General features: G+C 36.3%; 1 protein-coding gene and 1 long non-coding RNA gene across 4 annotated transcripts in view; one reads left to right on the top strand and one right to left on the bottom strand.

The window, feature by feature from the left end:
• Positions 1-16447, bottom strand: part of form3 (FH2 domain-containing protein formin 3) — a 61524-nt gene that overhangs the window by 43389 nt on the left and 1688 nt on the right. For both annotated transcript variants that reach the window (XM_089071084.1, XM_089071085.1), the window contains exons 2-5: positions 6755-6856; positions 6554-6669; positions 5183-5342; positions 4751-4784 (exon numbers count right to left, since the gene is read on the bottom strand). In XM_089071084.1, the coding sequence (XP_088927210.1) occupies positions 4751-4784; positions 5183-5342; positions 6554-6669; positions 6755-6821 (377 nt within the window). In that variant the 5' untranslated portion in view covers positions 6822-6856. The remainder of the gene's footprint in view (positions 1-4750; positions 4785-5182; positions 5343-6553; positions 6670-6754; positions 6857-16447) is intronic.
• On the top strand, positions 2740-5211 carry LOC105426088 (uncharacterized). Of its 2 annotated transcripts, none has more exons than XR_967716.3 (3): positions 2740-3459; positions 4078-4565; positions 5073-5211. It is a non-coding gene; the product is annotated as an uncharacterized LOC105426088 (long non-coding RNA). The 2 variants fall into 2 exon arrangements; XR_016138014.1 differs by having other exon boundaries at positions 4078-4625; positions 4733-5187.

The following is a 16447-nucleotide window of genomic DNA, read 5'->3' as shown; positions in this document are numbered from 1 at the left end:
CATTCATCATATATCATCAATATATATTTAAAACATGGCCTAGACGATAGCACATATTATCATTTTTTTACTAGGTTAAAATAAAAGTTACAACGGAAATGTTTAACACATTTCATTAATTATACGATACGGTACGGTAAGAAAGTTTTTGACATATTTATTATTAAAATGATCTTTAATTATATGTTAGAATTGAATTCGACTATATATATTTCCCATTTTAAGAAATTCGATAAAAAAAGTCTCAAATAAAGTCCAATCAATTTCCAATTGAACATATCACGATGATTTATCATCATTCTTTTAAACACGACGATATTTACTTTGCTATACGAGCAGGAATTTATATTAGTTCATTCTCAGTGAACGAGAAAGCAGAGATTTCCAAGATATTTTTTAAGAACAACTAACATGTTACATCTATCATATGGAAATGTAGTTCAATATCTAAGGGGAGTTAACAATTTTAAGCTAATATGTCAGAGTATATGGCTTACATTCGGTTTCAATTAACCTATAATAAGCATATTAAAAAGGTTCTCGAATATAAATGAATTGTTATCGATTCTTTTTTGTAACGTTGATGAGTTCCCTCGTTACGTTTATTCCGTGAGTGAGCAGCTATCAACATAGATATAATGCATTTTGACAGTAGATACATTTTTTTATATACGTTGTACGCATTTTATCCAATTACGAATGAAAAAGTTGGAACTTGCACAAAAATATTTTATTAAAAATTTTCTCTGTTATTTTATGATTTATTAAACATTAATTATATGATCATTTTTATCATGACACGTGACAATTGAAAATATAGGCCTATAGCGATGGGACCGTCATACCTCTAAAGCATGCATTTCGTGTTGAATAATCGAATCTGAAAAAACAAGAAACACATAACTACATGCGTACTAGCTGATGGATTGAAACAAAACGAAGGGAAAGAAATATACACAAAATGATTCGAGCAGCGTAATGAGAGAAATAAGATAATGATAATCCTATAGATTTCGGTTTAATCGCATTTTTTCGATTAATATTTAGTCGATTGATGGAACAAAGCCACAATGTTTTATGTAAATACAGATTGCGGTAAATACTTCAGATTGTCCAGCACGGGGCAATATTGATCGGCGAGCAAAGTTCGATACGTTAATAATGTTTGAAGAATTGTGGAATATAATTGAAAGCAAGATAGGTAGACGAGAATGAGGTCGTCGACTTATCTCAAACAAAATTTATCATAGCAAAAAGAGGATTGATGGATATCGTCACGACTAATGTTAATTTGCTTATAAAAATAGTGTATAATTTATTTTTCGAGAGAACTTCACTTATTCTCTGTCACTGTGCTCGGCAACTCTGCATCACTCAAAACAAATATTGAAATGTGTACAAAGTTTGATACAAATTGATATAATATTTTTGGATTTTATAATTTATTAAAAAATATATGTCAGAAAATAATAAATAATACAAATAAATACGAACCCATCACACATCTGTAGAATCTCGTTATATAAATTTTTCGTACTAACTTAAATACATATATCAACGTCAATGTTCCTTGGATAAATTTAAATAAAATAAGAAATTTACAAGTATTTTTTTTACAATAATTGCTGTCAATAACATTATATATTTCTGTATAAAAAAATTATACGATCAACCCCGTATAGCACAAATGATTATGTGCCGATTAATTGTCGACTTTTTTTTAATCGATTTCAAGTCGATTTGTAAAAGTCGACTAAACGTCGACTTTTCTGTAAAAGTTAGCCATAACCATGTAAAAGACTATAGAGACCAACTGGATTTGAAATTCGGGAGATCCCTCTCGCTTACTACCAAGGCACTTAGTCCGCACGACCACGATGGCTCTTCTCGGTTAGATGTTTATCCGAATCTCTTTCATGACCGCTTACAATCGTTTAATTCTTATATAATCGACTAACAGTCGACTTTGTGCTGTTTGGGTATATAAACTTCCGATTAAGTTAAATCTTTTCCTAATTTCTCATGAATGGTAAAACAGAAAATTTCATTATTTTGGCTTCGGAGGAAGAAATAATCAAACACAACCAATGACAAGGGCGATCGTGGAAAAAAGCACAGCTGTCATTGGCTGTCATCAGTTAACGATACCGATAGTTGTCGGTAAGTAAGTACAGAATCCCGGTCCAGTAGGCCTATTCTCTAACTTCTTAACGACAGTTTCACTAGTTAGATATGTCGTTACGCAGCTCTTTATATAGCCATATATTATATCTGCGCAACGACAACGTAATGATAATGACACTGTCATTAAGAAGTTAGAGAATAGGCTTACAGACAAGATGCTCGATGAAACTCTCTATGAAAAGTGGACGGTCGTGAATGTAAACAAATATTTTGTTTATATTTTGATTTTATTTAATGGCTGAGTTCGGGGAGTGCGCTGTTAGAACTATCGCATCATTCTATCCTTAATATACATAAAATGAACAATAAAAATGAAATGATGTGATAGCGCTAATAGCGCGCTCCTCAAACGCGACTTATAGCGACATTATGTCGCTCTGCGTTAACGACAACTGTCGGTATCGTTAACTAATGACAGCCAATGACAGCCGTGCTTTTTTCCACGATCGTCTTTGTCATTGGCTAGTCAGTTAACGACACCAACAGCCAATGGCAAGGACGATCTTGAAAAAAAGCGCGGCTGTCATTGGATGTCGTAGTTAACGATACCGATAGTTGTCGTTAAGCGAGTACAGAATCCTGGCCCTGGCATAGTTGATACATTTAACGTGAGCTTTGTGATTTAGACGCAATGGCATCATTGGAACCATTACTGGAAAATTGGGCATGGAAATATTTTGAAACAATCGACGATAAACAAATAATGTGCAAAATATGTGGGATTAGTTTTAATGCAAGTGGAAAAAAAATACTCGCTTCGCATAAAGCACATTTATTTTACAAACATAACATAAGTGATGCAGAAGAAATTAGAGCATGGAGAATAGAACAAAGTACTAACCCGGTTTGGCAATATGTCAAGAAAGAAGGAATATTCGCAGTAAAATGCAATTTTTGTGAAGAAATAGTGGAACATATATATGATATTTCTAAAATAGAACGTCATTGTTCGCCGCATTTTCAAGATATTGAAGATTCTATCAAAAATACATGGTTACACAACCATGTTACTTTTAATAAAAATCTGAAAAGAATCTTTTGCTTTTATTGCAAAGATTTTTTATTGCAAAGTCTTGTCGGAATACAAGATATGAAGGATCATCTATTTCTGATTCACGATCTCCGTGACACCACCAAAAGAAAGAGAGACGAAGATACGGAAGAAAATAATACTGATGTATTGAAAAGGACAAAGACTGAGGAAAATAATGCGAGTACAAATTTTCAATAGAACAGAATATTTGTGGAAATTATCGAAAATTAAGGACATAATTGGTAATTGTTTCAAACATTGTTTTCATAAATTGTTTTTCCATAAATCAACATAATAGATTTTATGTTTACAATAAATATATATCAAAAGTTGTATAATGGAATATTATAATTAAAATATAGCTGTTACAAATATTAAAATAAAATACCTTATATAATAAAATATTCAATAATATTTTCTCAAATTTGTTAATTTGCCAATTTTCAATATAATTTTCGTACATATTAGAAATTGATTTATATCTATCTTTTATTATTATTGTAAAAGTGATAGTTATATATTTGTCATAAGTAATTTAATTAAATATTAACTTGAATAAAGCAAATATTAATGTTTTAAATATGATGAATATAATGAAATATTCTGACATTTGTATTATATATTGCAATATTTAACTATATTTAATTTTGTTAAATCTCTCTTTTTTAATATCTGAATGTTTAGTAATTGATTAAATTACATTTGTGAGTATAAACTTTTTCGGAAATAATATTTGAGTGAACATTCTATTATGTAGACGTTTATATAAAAAGAAAGTACTTTGTACTATGTAATTAAATAATAATAATCAACAAAATGTCTCGTTGTATATAATATTAATTATCCAATTATAATTTCAGGTTATAGCAAAGAGAACAGCAAAGGGAATGTAGATTTCGAATTAGATATAAACTGACAATATATCAAGTAACAATTTTTTAATGCTTTATATCTGAAACAATTAGATATAGGACAATACAATTTGATAATTAGACTAGATACATCTTGAGATATGATTTCAAAATATGTTCCTTAAAAAGAAAATAAAAAATAATATAATAAATCCAAAATATGAAATAAAAATTACTATTTTCCATATAAACAAAATATAGCAAATATCATAACAATATTTACTTATATGATGTGTACAAATTGGCAAGATTATTGAAAATAATATTCTATTTGTTTGTTTATGTAAATGGTTATGCAAATCTGCAGTCAATTGAGAATTAAGACAGACATTCGATACTATTGCAAACTATTTCGCAAGAATATTTGAATTAATGCATGCAAATGAATCGGAATTCAGGCACATCAGTACCATCACAACAGGATCCTATCTCTTAAGGTGAACCAATCCTTTATATAATTATCTTCGCGTAACATTAAGCTGCGTGCAAAGGAAAAGGTATGGGTAACAATAAAGCGTTCTTTCGTAACGTTTATTATTTATTATTCCACAAATGTTAATAAGTTAATGCTGCGGATCAAATGTTAATAAGTTAATGCTGCAAGTTGTTGCAGTATACTCACCGCAGTTCGTTCAGGATCGGTAGAAGTTTGAGACCTGCAACAGAAATCTTGCAATCAACATGTTTGATTAATATAGAAATGATTTCGAATCGTTCATTTTATCGTATGAATTTTACGTGCGATGATTAAGAAAAATAAAAACAAGAGGAATACTACAAAGAAAAAAATAGTCAGCAAATTTGTTTCGAATTTAAATAACAATTTTAAATAATAATTAAACAAAACGTTCACAACGTTCGTAAAGGGTAATTTTCTTGGCGTATGTTTCGTCGGCGTTTCCGACGAGTTAAAGTGTTAAATCGATTCGTTCGTTTGTCTGAAGGATTTTTCGAGGGAATGTGCGACAGTCAAGTGCTAGTCTCGCGGCGACGAGGAAGCTGCACCTTAATAGCATCCGCTAAGAAGACTTGAGTGCCGCTCTCTTTCACTTACCGATGAACTCGTTGCGAATACGTATGCGATCCTTGAGCACCGGCGTCGAGATGACCAAACAATTTATGAATGCCAGCAGTGCCGTCTGGTAATCCTCCTCTGTCGCTTTCTGCAGCTCGTCGACCACGACTCGCAATCGATAACGCTCGCCCTTCCGCTCCTGTGCATCCAGATATAGATATTCGATTAAGAATATGTCACACTTATTTTCATTAACGATGAAAAAATTATAGATTATTATTTAGATTGTATTTAAACAATACAAAAGTTTTGCGGCAGTTTAGAGCTTGGATAAAAAATTATTTAAATAAGTAGAAGTGTGTGCTCTATACGTAAATAAGAAATAATGATAAAAATTTCTCAATTTTTTTAGTACTTTAGATATTCAAGATGATTTATGTAAAATTGCATTGCGATTAGAGAGATTAGAGAAATTAGTTGTTTAAAAAAAATAATAATATAATTTTATTTGTACCATCATTTGTTTCTAAAATTTAATATTTATTTATGCGGCTAAACTTTTCCGTATCATTTTTAAATTCGATATAGTCGAATAATCTGTTTTTAATAAGTTTTTCATAATTTTTTATTGTAAATATAAAAATTATAAAAATAGATGTAACACATCCTTAAGATTTAAATTATCATCGTTTGTGTCTTCTGCTTGGGGGAAAATAACATCTCGAAATATCGACTCGCGTTTTTGCTCGCGGCGAATAGAGAACAAAGACGATTTTAGCAATCTCACATAGGCGGTGGATTAAAAAATATTTTCATTAGTATGAAATTGAAAAAAAAAAAAAACTTTTACGTTCCGTTGTTAAAACAAGAAATCACTTCGCGTGAGGTCCGAGAGAATTTTCTGAGATCTGCATTGATTATGCTTGATTTATTCGGCTCCTTTCTCGGATACCGGCGCGTGGTGAACATGACGAAAGAATTTATCTCTCGCGAGGAACGCGAGGACGACGATGATCTGTCCCCAGCATGCAAATCGTACCGGGATAAAAATATATTTCGCAACGCGGTGGGTTTCGCGATGGTTATACAATGGGCAACATTACGGCAACTCACTCTTACTTGTTGCGCGCCGTAGCATGTACATCGGTCTTAGGAGGAGTATATTATTGCGGTGCGCTTCGTTCTTTTGTTCGCCGAAGGGAGACCTTGAACCGCGACTTTTACTACTAAGCACGATGCGACACGATCACTTTGCAACGCGGCAGGTATGACCTTTTTTTCTTCTGCGTTCGAAACACCGTCGTGCGAATTCTGGGATCGCGACTCGTCGCGACCTCGTCTCCGCATCTTTGGGATCAAAATCGTCGACGAGCGAAAATTGCAGTGAAATTTGTCTTCGAAGGCAGTTACCTGATACGTGTGAAGAGTATCGATGGCTCTCTGCCTGCCGTCCTGGCTGTAAACGCACAGCGCCGACAGCAGCTTCACGACTTGCTTCTTCACGGATGGGCATGCGGTCTCCAACGCTGCAATCGGCAAGATATAGAGGCGTTAATACAATCTCGGCACAATCTCGCGGGATTACGGAATCGGGAACGTCGGATAATTTACCTGAGGCGAGCTTGACGCAATAATCGGGATTATCCACGATGTAGTCGAGACCGACGTGGGAATCCATGTTGCCTGCATCTACGGATGTTGCGCTCTTTCAATCTGCAATAAAAAATTCCATATGCTCGTCGTATCTTTTCATTTTATTATTTAAAAAAAAATCTGTTTATTCTATAAATATTGTGGCACTTCCAGTCAGGCGGGATCTTGCGTCTAATAATAATCTTTTGCAAATTTTATACATCTCATCAGCTTCAACTAAGCGCCGAAGATCGCGATGGATAAACAAAACTTTATTTTATTTCATCTCACCTACTATATATATATATATATATATATATATATATATATATATATAATATTATATATAATATTATATATTTCACCTACTAGATACTTTATTTAAAAATAAAATATTCTGCGAAAACAAAGTTGCTGACACACAGTGTGAAGTGCGAAGTGCGAAGATAATTTTAAGACGATATATTTTACCGGTGCTCGTAATAATGTTAAAAGCGAAACGAAATATTGACCGTTTAGACATCTAATGGTGCACGATCATTTGATTTATAGAATGTTTGGTAGCTCGCTTGCAATAAACGTTAATTATTTCAGTGTCGTGCACCTGTAAAAAGAAACGGTGCGTTAGCACGCATAATTCTTTTTAACCCATCGTTAAAACGAGACGCTACCATGCTAGAAACGGATACTGCAAAATGTAACGCTAGTTAAAGTTTCGCAATGGACACTAAACTTCTTACCACAATTAATACCCTAACGACGCTCATAAAACGTTTTCTAGGCGTGTTAAGCGATTGCTTTCAGGATTGAAAATCCGGTTTTATGCTGCTGCGAGAGGAGAACTTCAGCGTGTGACAATTAAATAATTTTTTTCCTATACATTTTGAGTTATATCTGAAGGCTAAAGTTGAAAAAACTTGAAAAAAAAAATAAGTCTCGCATCGGAGAAATCTTTTTGATATTTTACGCTCTGTTATTAAATCATTCTTTAGCCTTTAGTCTCTCCATCTTTTTGCATTCATTAGTGTCGGTCCACAATAAGTATTTAATCTTTAAGCCGTAAGAAATTAACTAATCATAGTCGAGTATTCTTTTCATATTCGATTATAATTGGTCAATTTCTTACTTCTTAAAGCTTAAATCATTTATTGTGGACCGACACTTACATTTTATTTCTATCTTCAACAAAATGGTTAAAAGATGTTTATAATTGATGAGTCGATTTGGCTACACCCACTCGAGCCGAAAACCTCGTGGGATCGGCTTAAAAAATGCAAATGTAGAATTCGAGATAAAACGTCCGGCCATCTGTCACTGCTTTTAGACGAACGCCAGTCGATTCAAGAGAGGCAACGTGTTTTTGCCTCTCGGAATATGACTCAATCGAGCAAAAAGTAAATTTCCTAGGCGGTATCTGAGGACTTCGTAATCGCTTTGTATTAAAGCGTGAAAACGCTTCATTTACGTCACGAAGATTAATGATTCTCGGGATCGGACTTGTGTAATATAGCGTTCGTTCGCCACGCGAAAACGTCAAATTCGCAATAACGAGTGAAGTGGATCGAGGCTGCGGAGTGAGGTCTAGGTTGAAGCTTAAGTACGTCTGGACATATGAGTGTTAAGGACTTATTACGCGTTCTACGATTACGTCGCGCAAAAAAGGAGAAGACAACTGCGTGTGGAAAAACGAAGAGAATGAAGCGTTCTGCATAGAAATTTCGCCAGATTTATGTTATCGCGGATATTTGCGTTCATCGTGGTGTGTTACGCTCGAACAATCGTCATCGCGAACGCAACGATATTCCTTAAACGAAATGTAGCACGTGCAGAAGAAACGTTCCACGTGTGTGCACGTGCATTATTAAAATAGAAGGTTTACTCAAACTAGAAAAAAATTCCCTGAGAATTCTTTGATTTTTAAGGCGATTTGTAAAAGTTGCAGATAAAATGAAAGTATTTTTAAATGTACAAATAAATATATATTTATTATATAAAGTCCTTAATATTTTCTGTTTATAAAAGTTTAGAAATCATAAAATAAAATAAGAATCACTCGAGTTTCAATAATTAAATTTGGAAGATTTCAAAAGAAATTACAAGGATTGTAAAAAATAAATATTTTATAAATATTTGCATAAAATTTTTAAACTTTTAAAATTTCAAAAAAAAATTATATAATGCATAATCAATATAAAATTCAATGTTTATAAATCAAAATAAATATTCCTTTTACACAAAATTGCACCTCAATCTTGTCTTCAATACTGAATATTAGATTAATCATAAAATCAATCTGATGAGTAGATCTGTTGTCAACAATTCAATTGGTAAACTTCTGAGTATAATATAAAGTAGTAGAAAAAGTAACTTCAAAGAAATTTCCTGACTTTTAATAAATTTTCAGAAAATTAATTTTTTGAGGATTTTCTGATTTTTCAAAGCATAAAAAGCATAAACAAATTCCCTGAGAATTCCATGTTTTCCAGATTTTTCCAGATAGTAGATATCCTGTAAAATTATTACTGAAAGCATACCGAGATACTATCGGTATCGTTCAATATGCGGACATCGCGGTTGCACCGGATGCAGGCTTAACGAGAAAGGAACGAGAAAGCCGAGAAATTGACGTCCGTCGCGACGAAAAGAGAGAGAGAGACGAAAACCATGTGAGAGAATGCATAGAAAAATAAAGAAGCCACGAAGAAGTGACGAAGCGGAAATAGTCAGACAAGAATCGTAGCAAGACGGATAGTGATGGGATTAAGATGAATACGCGATAAATTAATCCACTTGAAATACATAAAATACAGGAAGGGATTAAAATGTTCTTTCGTTCTCTCGGTCCCGAGCCGCGATCGGTTCCTTCTGGTCAAGATTAATTCCAATAATTCCGCGACGAGTACCGCGCGCTATTATCCGACGTAATCCGTCGAAATCCGCTTGGTCCCATCGCTGGACGCGGGAGGAAACACAAGGGGAAAGACCATAGGATTGCGTCATCGCGCGCGCGCACACGTATCTCGTGCTAGTCACGCTTAAAAATAGACCGGTCGGATATTAAGGACCGGCACGGTCGGAGACGAGACGGGACGAGACGAGACGAGACGCACGCGGTGCCTAAGGCCGGCCGAAAGCGCCTGGTCGCTGCAATTCCGAATATAAACGCGGCCAGGTAAAGGCCCACGCGATGATTCACGCGAGTTCGTATCGCCGCGTAAACTAGGCACGCTCGCGTGTACACGCGTGTATACGCGTGCGGAGCTTCCTCGAGCGAGGCATATCGTTCCTCGACGATCGACGGCCGCGCGACGACCTCGAAGCTCGCTCGCTCGCTCTCTCGTTCGCTCGCGCGTTCGAGCGCGCGCCTTTACGGCCGCTGCCCATCTTAGGAAGGTCCGTGAATGGTCTCGAGATGCGAAAAGCCAGGTGCACCGCGCGACGACCGGACCAATTTTGTTTTCCTCGGACGACGTCGGTTGCCCCCGACGAAACCGTAGAGGATAGGACCGTATCGCGGATCGCGTCATCTCGCGCTAATTGAATTGTCCGCGCGAGGGATAAAAATTCGACGCCTTCATCCCCACTCGGGGATCGTGATTTTGCGACCAGGAATGCATGAGAATGAAAGAGAGAGGAAGAATCATCTTAGGCTGTTTATTTATTTATTTTTTTTTTAATTATAATATAAATATAAATAAAAATAAATAATTATAATATAAATATTGAGTATTCTCTTTTAATCGTCTGATGAAGCCGAGAAGCTACGAAGTTAGTCGCGTACGAATTAAGCACCATCGCGTATATCGTGCCAATTATGGGCGTTGCGATGAAACGAACGTAACTTTTCTCGAGAAATGTGCGCTTTCTGTGCAAGGACGTCTTTCGGGAGGAGAGAGGTGTAGAGAGGAGAGGAGAGGAAGAATGGCGCAGCCACCTCGGACGGACGTACGAAATTGCATTCGGCAGGTTTAGCGGCGACTTGTCGATCGCTGCTAATTGTAGGTAGCGTAGGAAGGCACGATCGTACGCACACACGCGCACGCGCCATGCACGCACGCACGCGTGTACGCACGTCCGCCGTGCGTGTGAGTAAAATGGCACTCGCGACGGTCGCAGGATACCATATCGGGCACCTTGTTGACCTCGCCTCTCTTCTCTCTCTCTCTCTCTCTCTCTCTCTCTCTCTCTCCCCCCTCTTTCTCTATCTATCTCTCTTTTTTCTCTCTGTCTGTCTCACCTGATCCCCGATCGTCCCCCATCCCCCTGAGCTCTCATACCATCGCACTCCTTCCCCTCCCACGTCTTTCACTCGCGACAAAAGAGGTTTCGGCTGTGTCGCCAATGTCGTTTCCCAGCTTCGTCACGCCGAGAGAAGAGCGATCGACGCGATCTCGATTCGATCTATCTCGTGATCCCGAGGAAAGCGAGATCGGCACTCGCGAGAGCGGATCTCGCGGGCGCATCGGGAAACGTAGGAGGATAGAGATTGCCGATACTCTCGGGAACGGGAACGGATTGGGAAATTGTTAGAGAAAATTTGTATATTACTCGAACACGTTTCGTGTATGTAAAAGGGAGGAGAAAGTCTCCTGGCGACACTCGCGTTCGCGTTACAATCTAGCGTTAGCGACTCCGCAAGAGTCGAGTAGAATGGAAATAGCTTGAGGATTGCGGAATCGCATGAGGAATGATTAACATCCTGAACGCGCATCCTGGAGAGTTCTTCGAATGAATATGGTAGGACGAACGAGGATAGATTGATAATAATTTTGCACGTGCTCATGCTTTATATCTCACGATTCACCGAATGCCGAGATTCTGATTCTGAATTTTAAGATTTGTCTTTTTCGCTTGGAGAATCGAACAGCCGCAGTTTATATTTTTCGATGTAACCGCGAGATATTCTTCTACATGACTATTTAGGATATCTTAACAAACTTAAAATACAATTTTACATGAAGAGAAACGCGAAAACAGCGCTGGAAGAACGTAAATCACTGAGAATTCGATTGTCGAAGAGACTCGCGAGTGGGCGCAGTGCGTGTTCTTCAGAAAGAATTACAATCCGTTGGCGAGTTAGCGACACGCCGTATCATGTTTCGGATAAAGAACGAGCTTGAGTCTCCAAAGAAATATGTTCCGACCGTAAAAAAGGATCGTTCCCGTTGACAGAAGATCCAAAAAGAATTCTGACGAAAGTCTTAGAGTCATAAATCAATGCTTTTAAGTACATATGAGGTTTTGCAAAATTGAAAAAGAAAAATTGTACATCTGAATTGAGACCAAGTGTGATGACTATGAGGTGTCTACTACTTGGAAAAATCTGAAAAATTTGGAATTTTCAAGGAATTTTCTTTATGTCTTAAAAAATCAGGGAATTCTCGGGAAATTTTATCAAAATCAGGGAATTTTTTTCAAGTGACTAATTACTTTTTCTACTTTGTCTTTATATTATTAATTGGGAGTTTACCAATTGAATTGTTAACAATAACAATGAAACCGTTTAAAGCACATGATTTTACGACTAATCCAATATTCAAAACAATATTGAAAATAATGATCTTATGTTAAGTACAATTTTATTTAAGACAGGTATTCATTTGAACAGTTTTATAAAAATTGAATTTTATATTGGTTATGCATTAAATAATTTTTTTGTAGCTTTTTAAGTTTAAAAATGTTATGCAATAAAATCTTTAACTTTTTAGAATCCTTATAATTTCTTTCAACATTTTTCGAATTTAATTATTAAAATTCGAATAATCCTTAATTTGATTTTATGATTTATAAACTTTTATGATTGGAAAATATTAAAAACTTTGTACAACAAATATACATTTATTTGTAAGATTAAAAATATTTCTTATTTTACTTGAAATTTTTAAGAAATCCTTGAAAATCAAGAAATTCTAAAGAAACTTTTTTCGGATTTGAATAGACATTCTTGATTGATATCGAGCTCGATTATATCGAGGTCGATTATTCCGACCTTTTTAATTTCCATATTTTCGTGAAATAAAAAGTGAAATCAAAATCGTGAAGACATTTGAAAAAAATTAAGCTGACGCCTCGGTGAATGCGAGAAATGGGAAGAATCGTATGTGAATCGCCTCGTTCCCCATCTCATGTATGTGGAGGCTGTCCGATATTTTCGTTGTTATCCATTAGCGAAAAAAAGGCACGCACGAAGTGAGTAATGGACGGCCATGTACGGACGCTGCCACGGTCGATCGCGCCGATTTTCTCTGTTCTGTTCTCCTTTTCGTTCCGTTGCCCTCCTGTATAGGGCCATATCCCCGCATGATCACATTTTGGCGATCTTGCGATCTAAGCGCCTTCGAGCTAAAGAGAGATCTTTGTTTTTCAACTCGGACGGGGTATATAAATAAAGCGCATGAGGTGCGGCGCTCGTCGATTACGCGACGATCAAAAAAGAATCAGGCGAAGGTAGGCATCGACGTCTCCATATAGGGCGCTAACCGAAGCCGGTGGAAGGCCTTTTAGATCCTAACCTGGGCCACTCGAAACCTCTTACGGGATGGCCTTGACCTCGCGATGAGTTTGGGAGAGTCGAAGGTTTACTTCGGGCTAGTTATGACGACGCCGAATGATTAAAAGAGATCGCGAAGTGGTAAAGGAAACTTTTCTGACAATCTTTCCAACAATCTCTCGCGTAGAAAAAGTCTTTCTTTTCTAATATTTCACTATGCACTATGTAGTAATAAGTAATATAAAACGCATATAAAAAATAATTAATAAAACTATATCGAGATATAATTGATTAAATTGAATAAAAATCAGCGTTGGCGCGTGATTCTCTGATTCCGGTTCTGATGCTCGAGTCTTGCCTCTTTGTGAATTTCACGGGGCACGATTCGACTGCGACTGTAGACGCAGATTGAGGTAGATCAGGCGCGAGGTAAGCAGGGAGCAGCTGATGCACCGGCTGTGCAACAGGTCGTCCCACGTGCTCGGGTTCGACAAAGGCGCGCGAAAAATGAGGATGAGGAGACCTCGAATATCGGAGGATCGCGATCGTGGTCAATTTGCAAATGAATTAAGGCGTGACATTTCATGTCGAGACGCGCATTTCATGTTCGAGCATATTTCGCTCGTTTTAAAAGTACCATCACGTCTCACCGATAACCGACGTGAAAGCCGGCGATGGCATAACGCGAGCGTCCTTGCCCGGAGCGAAATCCGGGCGATCGGGCATATACTAGATCGTTAGGATTTTTTCATCGCGTTCGCACGTGGCAGCTGTGCGGAGAAACGTGGCCGTTGCTTCGACAAACGCGAAGCCCGAACCGGAGATTTGCATTCGACGATCGATTTCGCACATCCTGTTCACTATTTATATTCTTTGAGCGTGCAGTCGAAGTCCTACATATTGAGCGAGTTCCGGTGATTGAACCGATCTCATCGTGAAAGATTCATTGCTCGGAGTTAACTCGACATCGAAATACTTTACTTTTGAATCTTTAAAACCTAAAGTAATAAGGAGATTGTTGCAAATTGATTTGAAGTGACCTAACTGCACTGTTGGAAAAAAATGTGTTGAATTTAACATAAATCGCATGTCCCAAACGGTCCACTCAAAATTTTGTATTAATTTAACATAATATGGATGTGTTAAATAGTAACACCGACACTATGTTAATATTTCAACAAAAAAGAAATGTACTCTTGATCTTAATTTGAAGTTAATTGTATGTTACAATTAACATAATTTTTATGATAAAATAACATGTCGAGACGCGTCAAAATTCAAGACTGTGTCGAAACCACACAAAGAATAATAACAAGTCATCCCCATTCCTGTTATAGAGTAAAACCAATATTTTTTTTGTGTAAATTTTAACATATTGAATAAATACGTACGAATTGTGTTATTTTAACACATTTCTTAAATCATTTTAATAATTTTACATTTTATATTTGTTAAGGTCAGTTAACATAGTAGACATGTATTAAATTTACATATAAATATGTAGATTATTTAACACAAAAATTTTAACAAGGATCGATTTTAACACAAATACAAAATGTTTTTTACTGTGTGTAATGTTACTTGTAGTAATGATAGTAATTTGTTAAAGATAATTGAGAGAAAGAGTTGATAGAGCAGCTATTAGAGAGAAAGAGTTTTCTCGATTTCTTTTCAGATTTGATTTAAATTCGCAATAAATTATGAATTATTAAGCAAACGCGATATGAATCAAACGATTTTGCACCAACGCGGTTTAATCGCGGTCACCTTGTCGCAATGTGGTCATGGCCTCTATCGGGTTGGGGTAGTGGTCGGGTAGTGATCGTCCCCCCCTTCACTTTTACTCGTATCTATGATATTCTCTCGGTGATAAAAAGACCGAGTTACTCGAAGTAGAGATGTTTTTTATGCTGTTTGTCGCTCGCTTCGATTATCATACGGTTCTCCCATTCGAGATCGATCGGCGCGTTTGATTGAGATACAGATCGCGATCGCGGCACGCCGATACGTGAATCACTCTCGCGATGCTGAGTAAGATATCGCACGGGGGGAAAAGTTAGTCTCCGCGACTCCATAATTGTATGCCATTAAATGTCGACGCTGAGCGAGTAATTGACAAACGTTGACATGTAAACGGTCCATGCTCGACACGCAACGACGATACGTAGGAAAGATCTTTAGCCATCAAGTCAGCCTCTTTCACTGACTATATTATTAATGCACCATTTAGTAAATTACGTATATTAGCAATTACTTAAAGTCAAATGACTCATAATAAAGATTGATTGTACTCTTGAAACATCGGCAAAGGCGATGAGAGATAAATGTTCAATTGTCCATACGAATATAAATTTTGCTTCCGCAACTAAAGACTTTATACAGATTTTACGTTCTACGTAGAAATTTGAAAGAAATAAGACATTAAAATTGCAAATTTGGATTTTGAGGACGATCGTTGCCACACAATTTTATTTTCGCTTAAAATTCTTACTTTCTCTTTTTTCTCATCTTTTGCTCTAACAAATCTGAGTTATTGACAAAATAAGAATCAGTCCATGGATACGTATTGAATCGTATTTTACATCAACATTAAGTTACATCAACATTATTCAGCATTGATTTTTTTTACTTTCTTTGTCTCATGAAAAATGAATATCATATTTTGTTATTGAAGTAAAACTAGTTACATTTATATTTGATTTTAATGCAAAGCTCAAGCATAGTTACGTAACATTTTTTCATCTATTTCTATTATAGCTGTAACCTATGGAAGGGGACAGATAATTACCATTACTTTGGGTTAATTCTTCGAGATCACCGTGTGTTTATAGGGCGTAGCATTAAGCTGCCGGCGTTTTTCCGTCATGTTTGCATTCCGTTTACGCGATTCAGCTCCTTTGATTTAACGGACTCTCTCTTTCTCTCTTTAAAAGTGAAATAAAAGATCGGATGGGATCAAGCCGATATTTTCAACCGATACTTTTCCTCCGCGCCTCGAGAGCACGATTATCGCGCAGCGCGCGCTCGCCGTTTCTAAATGCCACATTTGTTTACCGAGTAACAGGGCCGGTTTCACCATGCTATTCTTGGAATTAGATAATATATGTATACCGTTACATAATAATGAAATAAAATAATATATTTTCACATCTATCAATCTTGTTTTCATATATCATGATAAA

Source organism: Pogonomyrmex barbatus, unplaced genomic scaffold (assembly GCF_055798465.1).
Source record: "Pogonomyrmex barbatus isolate J1 unplaced genomic scaffold, ASM5579846v1 scaffold11, whole genome shotgun sequence".
In the NCBI taxonomy this organism is placed as follows: Eukaryota; Metazoa; Arthropoda; class Insecta; order Hymenoptera; family Formicidae; genus Pogonomyrmex; species Pogonomyrmex barbatus.
This window is presented reverse-complemented; position numbering and strand designations above follow the sequence as displayed.